Source organism: Cupressus sempervirens, chromosome 11 (genome assembly GCF_028749045.1).
Source record: "Cupressus sempervirens isolate cs-2001-9-10 chromosome 11, ASM2874904v1, whole genome shotgun sequence".
NCBI lineage: Eukaryota > Viridiplantae > Streptophyta > Pinopsida > Cupressales > Cupressaceae > Cupressus > Cupressus sempervirens.
In genome coordinates, this window is record NC_143128.1 from 527,432,675 (window position 1) to 527,444,022 (window position 11,348).

Here is an 11,348-nt window from a genome sequence, read left to right on the forward strand (position 1 = left end):
TCTAGTAACACAGAATCAACATATGAGTTTGTGCCTTCACAAACTCAAATGTAAACCATTTTTTTTAGGTGACATAGAAAGATCTCAAAGAATATTAAAGATAAGAATGAATCTTTTATATTTCCTATGCAATCAACATGCAACCAATAAGAAAAATGGAGAAGGCATGCAACCAATAAGTAAAATGCAAGGAATAAGCAAGAAATAAAGATTTAATATGAATCATAGATTCATAACTAACCCTAAGTCTTAAAAATCCTTAAAAGAAGGATGAAACCCCATTGTATGTGTGGATGAATGAAGTGTATGGGTAAATTATAGCAAAGTTTAGAGGGAAGCATGAAAAGACTTAGAGGAATAGAGTAGCATTGCAACATCCAATTGATCAAGAACAAAGTATCAGAATATAGAATAGATATCAGATCTCAGAGGATCAAGATCAGAGAGAGCAGATCAAGTGCCTAAATTCAGCAATCAAGGATTGTAAGCTATCTAGTTTATTAATCTAATACTCTCTAGCAATTGAATTAGAAATAAAATCCTATGCTGATAGGTAAGCTTAACAGCTAGGTTGTAGAATCTTTGACAAGGTAATAAAATCCTTTAACAAGGTGACACTTCATGTAAAGTGTTTGTAAATCCTTTAAATAGGTCACTATTGATATAGTGTAAAGCCTTGAATAGGGCAGACCATCAGAAGTGGTCAAACATTATTGCTGCAGTGATTTTTGTGGGTATCATCCCTACCCCAATTTTACCTTCTCATTTTGGAGGGTTTTTGGGTTACCAAATTTGGTGTTATGTGTTTTGATGCATGTGTTCACCTTATTCTTAACTGATATATTTACATGCATGCAATTTATTTTTACTTAAAAGTTTTTAAGGTTAAAGTGTGATACTTCTAATTCACCCCCCCTCAGAAGTATTCTTCCCAGTTGATTATTCCAACATCACATGAGTGTACTTTTTGTGGCCTTGCAATTTGATGATGAGTGAAACATCATATAGTTACTAAATTTTCCATCGAAAATTGCATAAGTGGAATCAACAAAGCACTGCTCCTACTTTCATTGGTTACCCACTGATTTCTTTGAAAGCTTAACTCGCAAACGTGTTGTTTTCATAGCTTATATCCATTAGAATTTTAATTTCACATTAATTTATTTAAATTTCTTATTATTCGCTTTACTAAACCCTTGTTAAAATAGGAATTCATATTAGCTACATTGTTAGACTACATTCATATAAAAAATAGAAAAATACAAAAACACAGTTCTTTTGTGTGTTTATGTTGAAGCAGTGAGAAGATTCTACATCTCATCTGAAGTCATTTGAACCAACAAAGGCCTCCTCATGAAAAAAAACATTTATCTTTAATTGAGTGGATTCTAGTAGGTCATGAGATCACCCTGAACCTTGGACTTGATCCACAAAGATTGACTTTTCAAGACAGGAGTTCGAAAGGATTCCTACCATTTAGCATCATGCATAACGACAGCTCAACACATGGTTACAGTAGTATGGGTGGAAATGGGTTTAGCATGGAGAAATTTTTAAGTTTTTGGGCGTTCCCTTTTCTTTTCAAGCCTCCCCCGTGGAGTTGTGGAATGTTGTTCGCACACAGATTGAGAAGAAGTTGGAATATTAGATCACTAAGCCACTCTCCCTTGTGGGAAAGTTTCAAATATGTTCTAAAGTTCTTGCTACTATACGTACCTACTACTCTTCCTATTGGGTCCCATCCAAAGCTTCATAACTCAAGCTCGAGTGTCTCCTCTAAGACTTTCTCTGGTTTTCTGATGCTGTACATCATGACTTTTATAGAGTAGCCTGAGATTACTATTGTTTTCCCAAATACTCTAGTGGGCTTGGGTTGCTTTCCACTTGCAAGTAGGGGGTTTTTCCTTTGTGCAAAGTGGATCATTCGGGCCCTCACTACAGATGAGGCTTGGAAAATCTTATTACGCACTACATTTCTTTAGGCTTTCTTGTTAACTAGCCTGCCTAGAAGGGGATTGTCTTTTATAATCTTCTTGTGAATCCTAAACCTATTTAGATTTAGGGAACTTTTTTTGTTAAGAGCATTTGGAAAGATTGGTGAGCCCTCAAACCTTGGCTTCACTAGGCAGGTAATGGGTTTAGAGATGGCATCTCAATAACCCAACAAAACCTTTGATGGTCTCCCTTGTTTATGGCTCAAGGTATTCCTTTAGCCAAAATACAAGGAGCCAATGTTCCGTGCTTGTTTCAAAGGGGTATCAAAACTCCAAAGGATTTATTTTTCTAGGTTACTATGATCCTTCACTCATGGGAGGACCTGCAGGTGCAATATGAGATTATCTGTGTAGATCGACATATAGTTGATCGTCTAGTTTCTACAGTGCCTCCCAATTTTTTACACAAGCTTGGTATTTACTCATCTTGCCCATGGTAGAAAGATTGGAAGTGGTATCCTACCACTCCTATTACTTGTTACAATCCCAAGCTGGGGATCGGTGGTTGGTGCCCCATATTTCGATGGTTGATACTCTCAATCAATGCTGGCATTTTCATTCTTCCTTTAAGACTTCGAGTAATAGATTTACCACTATCTAGCACTACATTATAGAGCCAAAGATTACTCACTTTGCTTGGTGTCTCCTCGTCTAGGGCTTGCCTTTGGGCCCTTGACTTTAGCATTTAGGAGTCTCGGATCCTAGATGCCCTTTTTGTGGCCATCTAGAGAGCTTCTTGCACATCTTTTGGTTTTGTAGAAGAGCCTAGAAGTATTGGCTCTAGGTCCATGACTTTTTCAAGCCTTTTCATCTAGAGGATTTCACTTGGCATATGGTTGTGCTAGGAGATCCACCCAAGCTTCCTTTTAGATATGCCCAGATTTGGCATGTTTTTAGAATGGAGATTTTGTTTACTATTTGGAAGGACCGCAATGTTATTTTATTCTCTCATAGCTTTCTTGGTATTCATGTTGCTATGTACTCTAAAGCATATATCTATAATAATGTCATATTGTAGATTCAAGTACGAATCAACAAAGTTGTGTTGGAGGTGGCTCACCTGCATAAGTTATTAGCTCATTGGGGAAATGTGCCCTGTACAGTTGCCCACTTGCCTCTGGATGCTTTATCCAATGACCGCACTCCTCCTCGTGGTCATAGGCGAAGTTGAAGCAGATCTACACATCGCTTGCATACTTCCTCATATTAGCCTCATCGCCACTCTCCCAATGGTTTTGGTGGCTATTGTTGCTCAGCCTCACCTCCATGGAGGTTGGGCTTGGGTTGGTGCCTAGTGGCTCCTCCTACTGCCCCTAATGCAGGTTGGCCTTCTGTGCAACATGACCACAAATGGGCTTTCCCTCGATTGGACTTAGCCATTTCTCTACCCAGACAAGAGGGAGATAAAGATGTTGATGTTGTTGTTGATGACAGTTGGGCTCTCCCTGAGCCAACCACAAACCCCAAGGACTTCTAGGGTTCTAATGATAAAGACCCACCCTTCGTTGGCACTGCTCTTGTAGCCTGGAGGCTTTTAACTTTCTGCTAATATTTTTTTTTTTGATGAATAGTTGTCAATCCAACCTTGTGCCATTTGAGCTCGCGGGGTGATCTTGTATCCTCCAACCCCTTTTTTTGTGAATATGTATCTTTAAATCTTAATTAATGGAAAAGTTCTATTCATCAAAAAAATTAAAAATTGTGAAGCAATTTTCTTTTCCTTGGTGGACACATTTGGTGTAATAAAAGTATAGGAAGAAAATATAACATGCAGAAGTCAAAAACAACAATTGACAATAACACACCATTTTTGAAATAGTCATAAAGATGAAAGTTCTAGGGTTTGAAATTATTAATATAGTCTTGGGTGACCCAAAATGTTAGGATTTGAAACCCTAGGAAAAACAACACTTAAAATCCCAACCTCTCAAAAACCTTTTTCAACACTGTCTAAATTTATAATTTTAACATAATGTAAAAGTGACAAATATTATTGAGTTCATACAAATTATATGGTTTTCTTTGTCCATATTTGTTCCAAAGTTGACAACCAAATCTAGTCATCTCTCTCCCCCTAAGTCCCTTGTTAAAAAAAATATTTCACTTAGAAAGTGCCTAATACAAAACAATAAGGAAATTTAAGTTATTCCCTTTGAACACAATTTTAACATTCCTCCTCATCTGTAACAAAGTCATAAGGTCTACACACTTAGAGATTAAGATTTGCAACTTTCCAAATTTCATTATCACAACTCATTGCATGTTTTCTTTCAAGATGTCCCCTAAAAGAACAAAATGAGAAAATTGTTGCCATGCCATTTTTAGTGTTTATATACATTGCTATCAATTTTTTCATTGGCAAAACAAATTTCCCTAACTACAATAGGCTATAATCTTCTTGTCTAATCCCTTTGACTTTTTATCATCTATTGTGTCAACATCCGATTTTGTTTACATTTGCCCCTCTATCTATTAAAAATTGTCTTTCTTGTGACACCATGTTATGATGCTATACTATACATGTATTCTACCAAATCATTTTTTGTCGCTAGACAACTTTTTCTCATATTATTCCCTATAACTTGTAGTATGTTGGGTAAACATTTTAATGCAACTAGTGAAGCTGGCATGATATGTCCTCTTATATGACATGGGTTGGGGGGAGGTTTACCTTCTATAGTGGATGAAAATTAAATTGATGAAGATGTGTTGGGTGCGTGGAAAAGTTGGACCATGTAGAAGTTTGATCATGGTGACTATTACAGTTTTCTTTGCATGTTGATCTATACATAATTAGTCTTATTTCAAGTGTGTAATATGGATTTAACATGTTCCTTTTCAAACCACCTTTGCATTATGAGGGAATAAATTCTCAAATCCACTTGCATTATTTCTTCATTTCTTATGCATGGAGACAACAATACTTTTGAATCAAATATGTCTTTGGGTCATTATTGGATAGAAAAGTAATAGTGTTCCTTGAAGAATGAGGGCCTCAATACATTTTGAATGATGTGAATTTGGGATGGACATGTGGAAATCTTGCAGAAATTGGAGAGGGGAACATGCAGAGATGTTTGAAACTCCATGGTGATGATGTGTAACACTCTAATAGAATTTCTTGAGCTTTTCCTTCCCTCTAATCTTTAAAAACTCTACAATGATGGTACTTGGAACTCTATAGATTGAGCACATATTAAAGGTGAAACAATTAGAAGGAAAGAGTCTTGCTAACCTAGAAGAAACCATGCAATCTGTTTCTATTGATAATTTATTTTAGTCAATGTCTTTGCCAGAAATCACCAGTGCATCATAGTCTTAATGATGCAAATTGCAAAGATAATAAAGCACCATTTTCTACAACAGAATTTAAATTTATTGTTTAATTAAATCAACAAAAATCATGGTGATGTGTATCAACAATGCAAGCATGGGAGCTTGCGCTCGAGATGCGTATGTGTTTTTTATTTTAGTTTTTAGCTATGTTTTTGTGTATTATAAAATTCATATCTACTTAGCTTTTAGTTTAAGTTTCTCTAGATAGCAAATCTTTTGATTTTTTTTTGTAAAATATTTTTATGAATTGAAATAATTTCATAAGCTATACTAAATCTCTATAGTCTTCTTTCCCTTCCTTGAAATTTTATCTCTAAGTGAAGTAGAGACTCAAAGAATATTAAGAAAATTAAGTTCCTTAGCTATGAATACTAGTTTTCCTACCAATGCACAATAGGCCCTTAGCATTAGGCTAGTCATATGGGTATCTTAAGAATTTTTTCGACTAATTCATTCCCTATGTTACTCGTTTCAAAAGTTGTTTGGCTTGTGCAATAGCCTCTATTACCATATATGTCTTGATATCTTATTTGTGCCAATAATAATGAGGATTGATGCCTTATGTTTGTAAGAATTGCTTTATTTTGTATATGAAGCAAATGTTAAAAATTTGTGTGAAATATGGATTGCGGAACAAAAACATGTTTTTTCCTTTTTGGATAAAATAGAAAAACATTTTTGAGAGAATGTTTAGCACATCATGTTTTGATTGGTGAGTTTGGTGGGTTTTTTCTAAATTTTGAGTAAGAAATGTGCTCTATTTCATTTCTGCATTAACAATTTTGTTAAGCTTTTTTATTCAAATCATTTTGGACAAAAGAAACTTGATTTCTCATTTACATATTCAAGCATTAAAAGATAATATATTATCTTAGTAGATTCACATTCACAAATAATTTTTCCTTTATATAATTTTAAAATTTTATACAAGAAGTTAATGTATAAGCACCATGTGCATAAGCACCATGGTGAGATTGTACTATATAAGGGGTGCCTCTTTGAAAGCTTGATATGGATGCTCTCCCTACTAGGTAGATTATTATGCATCGGTGAGGGCTAACAATTGGAATGAATGAAGTAGTTAAGATGGATAGGCATATCTACCCGAGGAGAAAATCTCATCCAATACCAACAAACCCAACTAGAACAAGTCTCAAAGGAAGCAACATTTGGAAAAGATGGCAAAGCACTAACTTCATCTTCCTCATCTTTGATTGCCAGCTAGGCTGAAGTGCTAGATATCGCCAACTATTATATACTTGATACAGGAGGACTGTAGGTGCGAGTAAAGCTGAAACTGACCTGCTATGTACAAAATTCTTCAACAAGAATTATTTTTTGGCATGGCATCTTCTATGTATCATTATAAATATGTAGCACTACATAATGGTTTAGTCTTAGTATTTGAGAAACCTATCTTTATAGTAAAGGGAGTATCTTAGAAAGAGGGATTATAGACCTATGCATCAATGTTATATATTACATGGAGTATGTTTAGGTAGTTTTCAATGTAAAAGTAGATGGATCTTCCATTTCAATGTCAAAGTTCATTCTCAAACGCAACAAACTTATAGAGTAGGCCTCTTGATAATGAGATTCACCCACATGATACATTTTAACACTATATAACATTCTCGAAGAGTTCATTTTAACATGTGTTACGATGTGTCTATTATAATGTAATTTGAAAATTTTGTGTATTCTCTATTTTCTTAAAATTCCAATTCTATTCATTATTAAAATATATTTATAAATTCTATCAGCTCACTACTGGTAAAATAAGACATATATTTAATACACATTTTTCTTTACTATTTTCTAATGTTATGTTTTCATACACTCATTATTCTAATTTCATTTGCAATTAATAATAGTCATTTCCAACTGAGAACATGTGTCCTCTTCATGAAGACAACAAATTATATTAACATTACTTCTTCCAACTAAATACAAAATAAATCTAAGTTACTATTGGTAGGAACTAGACACAATGCGTCCTTGTTTGGAAATTGGTTTTGAATTATTAATTTTTTAATAAATCAAGTAAAAAGAAACTATAATTTTAAGACATTCCAAAAAAACAATTTTTTTATTTTAAATAATTGATTAATTGCACATAATAAGTAATCAAACTTAAAATTCAATACATGATTGTTATTATTTAAAGATGAGCCAACACATAATTATTTAGCTATAGATGTCAAGATTAGATTGTGCACATGTTTTATAATAAATATTTTGGATTATACTCCCCAATCCATCATTTGAAAAAATAAATATTTACTTTAGTATTAGATTTCAGTTTTTACTAAAAAAACAATTGTAAAAGTTGAATATTTAAGATAAAATTGAAATTTTGATAATGAGAGAGTTTATAAGATATATATTTAAAAAAAAATTATTAAAAGCTTTAAAACATCCTAATCATATTTGAAAAATTTATTTGTTTAACTAAATATGAATTTATAGGTAACTTAAATTACGCTCAAGGAAGCAAATAGTTAGAAGGAGAAGAAGAGAAAGAGTCATAGAATAGTAGCCCGACCCACCCTATATTTTAGAATCCAACCCTCCTACTATTCTTAAGATATTGATAGGGATCCTAGAATAACTACTTTTCTCTAGGAACGAGGGTTGGGCCCCTCTAGGCCTATTTAATGGTAGAGGACAAAAGGGTCTTCCACATGCACAACCTACTCCACTATTGGTTTCACCGTAGAATAGTAGGGCTTGACTCCCTCTAAGAGGTAGGTTAGTAGTGAGAAACTATAGTTGTAAGGGTGACGTCGTTAGAATAGTAGGGGTGAGTTTGGTGGGAACTCCCTTGCTATTTTAAGGGCGAGTTAGGTGGGAATAATATAATAATAGGGGCTGATTACAATTTATAATGGTTATTGAATCTACCCAAATGGACCCTTGTGATTCCTTATTGGCTCAAGTTTCCCTTGCACCACTTTCTCACCTTTGTGAGGCTACCAAATTATGTTACGGGGTAGGAGTGCGTTGGGTAAAGTCTTGTTGTGGACCTACACCTTAGTTGGTTCATTAAGGAATAAGAAGAATTGACTGTTTGATTTGCTTGTCAACAGTCTTAGGAGGATCCTTGTATTGTAGAGGGGTTGTTGATGATTGGATCATGAGGGAGTGGTGGATCTAAAGGAGTAAGGGACTATTCAAATATATAAGGAAATAAAAGGGAATCTTTGTAAGTGAGGGACTCTTATAACCTCTTTGCATTAGAAATATTGCGGCTGGCATACATGTAAAGACTCGTGTATTTCCAACCTAGAGAAGCCCCCTCTAATAGCTGCCTTAAATCATGTTCATCGATGGTTAGGTTCATAATATTATACCCCCAACTATTGTTCATTTGTTCCAAGGGTGAACACGTAAGGGATAAGGTTATAGGTGAAGGAAATGATAGGTCTATTATTCTAATTAGGACCCAAGAATTTGAAGCTAATAGAGCTATTGATTCTGGATAATAGTTAATATACACAACAACCCCAAAATGGCTAAGATGTTATTCATATGAACAAGAATTATAATAGAATGGGTTATATTGAAGAAGAAAGAGAAGGCAGAGGAGGAAGAGGAGGAAGAAGGGAAGGAGGAGGAGAAGCATAAGGAGAAGAAAAATAACAAGGAAGAGGAGGAAAAAGAAAAGGTAGAAGGAGAAGGAAAAGAGGAGGCAAAAGGAAATAAAGAAGACCAAGGAGGAAAAGGAGAAGACAAAGTGGAAGAGGAAGAAGTAAAAGGAGTGGCAAAAGTAAGAGGGAACGATAATGAAGAGGAGAGAAACTGAAGAAAAAACATGGACAAAAGGAGAATTGTCGGGGTCCCATAGAAGGGGGCTTCCTATAAAATTGAGGGGAAGCTGCTTGCTATTTTTTAGGGAACATTTTTAAGTTAGCGAGCACATGACTTATGTTGTGTATTCAAGCTCAACATTTTATCTCCAAAATTTAAAGAAAGTGTAGATTAAAAATAAGTTAAAATTTTAATTTCCTTCTAAAATAATATTTTAACTAAAAATCTAAATATTAGACATTTGCCAAGTAGAAAAAAACATTCCTAAGTTGGTGGGCCCACCCGTTTTTCATCCACTTCCTATAACTTAAAAGCTTATACTTTTCACCAGAAGATTCTAAAATTATTGAATATTCTAAATAATTATTGCATAGCAAAATATAATTTTGCTTATGAAACTACCTTCTCCCAAAAAAAAAATAGAGCTTAAGCTGCTCACACAACCACACCGTCAGAATATACTTAGATAAGCTTGTATGCTTTTCCCACCCAAATTTAAAACTATTAGACAAAGTTTGCCACATCGAAGGTGAAGTCTTGTCGTAGGAATGGGCGGTGGAGAATTAATGGCGGAATGAACCAGTGCTTCAGCATGAAATAGGAAGAGCCTAAGGTGTAATGGATTCCAGAGAAAACCGACGATTGAAAAAGAAAAATGCCGTTGCAATTAACAAATGGAAATCGTGCGGAATATCCAACGGATGATATACCAGTAACTGAAACGTGTGATAGTCTAAATAGGCATTTATTCACAGAAATATATAAAATGAGTTTGAGAACAGCCAAAAGAACTTGTGCGAATGAAATCTGATTCCATTTTCTGTTTTTTATTCGGAAGGGTCGCTTGTGCAAATGGAAAATCTTTATGAGATTTAATGGGAGCGGTGCAGGAGACATGCATCCAAGTTTTAGCAGTTGATTTAACAACTCTGTCAGTTTGTGGAAATTTTTAAATACAGAACTCCAAAACCAAGTCTCACAGTAAAATATCAGGGCACGGTAAAGGAATTGAACTCCATTTCTCGGAAAATTTATATCTGGAGTCGTTTTCGCCACTTTGTTGCCGAAATCTTGTGCAGGCTTGAAGCGTATCAAACCCTAAGAGGCAAAATTGAGTTTCATTTCTTGGAGACAGAAAATTTCCGGCAAAGTTATATCTGGAGTAATTTTCCCCTAATTGTTTGAAGCATGTCAAACCCTAAGAAGCGAAAGAATTCGTTCAAAGATGTGGCGAAAAAGGTGAAGGAGATCACTGTCCAGTTGAAGCAAATGAAAATTCCTCACTCTACTCGGAGCGAAGATTCCCCAGAGAAATTGGAAAGAAAGAAGAGTAGCAGCCGTGGGAGAAACGCGGGGGTTCCCCATGGATGTTTGGCTGTCTATGTCGGCGAAGAAAAGCAAAGATTTGTGATTCCGACGGCTTATTTATCGCATCCGGTGTTTCTGATGTTGCTGGAGAAAGCGAGGGAAGAATATGGATTTAAGCAGAAAGAGGGCTTGACTGTTCCTTGCGATGTGAAGGCCTTTGAAAACGCCATGACCATAATCCAGAGCAGTCAATCGGCTTCCGGACAGTTTAATCTCGAAACCCTGGTGAAAACCCTCCCTCTCAAACCCCCTTTCACGCCGCATGAGTAAAATTCCGGCACAACACCTTCAAATTTTCTTCTTCTGATTTTCTGTAATTCAGTTTTGAAATCCGAGTGAGGTTGAGGCATGTTTAAGTGTTCAAATGCAAATATTTTCAATCAAAACAAAAACTGATTATTTTTTTTAAAAAAAATTCTGCAGTTCTGAGTGTGAAATTACAGTTGCAAGATTTTTGTTTTGTAGAGATAAACAAATTTTGAAGCAAGTTTGTGAAGCAATAAAGTTTGTAGATTTCAGTTGATTCTGAAATTTGTGAAGATAGAACTTGAAGAAGTTGCAGAGAAAAAGGGTTTATAAATCTTCTGGGTATGTTTTATATTTGCCAGGTTGCTGCAATTCATCATTCATTTGGTTAGTGGAATTTTAAAAATCAGTGTTGCTGCCAAATCAAGGTTTTGCAAATTTTCATTCCAATTTTGGTGATTTTGATTGAACTGTTTGTTTCAGATTTTGGTGATTTTGCTTGAACCATTTGTTTCACTGGGAAGATGTGCATGACGACACATTTTTATGCTTGAGCTTAGAGTTGAAAGAAAATTTCAAAAAGTAGTCCAATCT

The 11,348-nt window shown here is 34.9% G+C and overlaps 1 protein-coding gene across 1 annotated transcript; it reads left to right on the top strand.

The window, feature by feature from the left end:
• The first annotated feature begins 9,634 nt into the window (after window positions 1-9,634).
• LOC149530687 (auxin-responsive protein SAUR21-like) lies at window positions 9,635-10,995 on the top strand. Its single transcript, XM_089809671.1, has one exon. The coding sequence runs from the start codon at window positions 10,329-10,331 to the stop codon at window positions 10,776-10,778; it is 450 nt and encodes a 149-aa protein (XP_089665797.1). The 5' UTR covers window positions 9,635-10,328; the 3' UTR covers window positions 10,779-10,995.
• The last annotated feature ends 353 nt before the right edge of the window (window positions 10,996-11,348 follow it).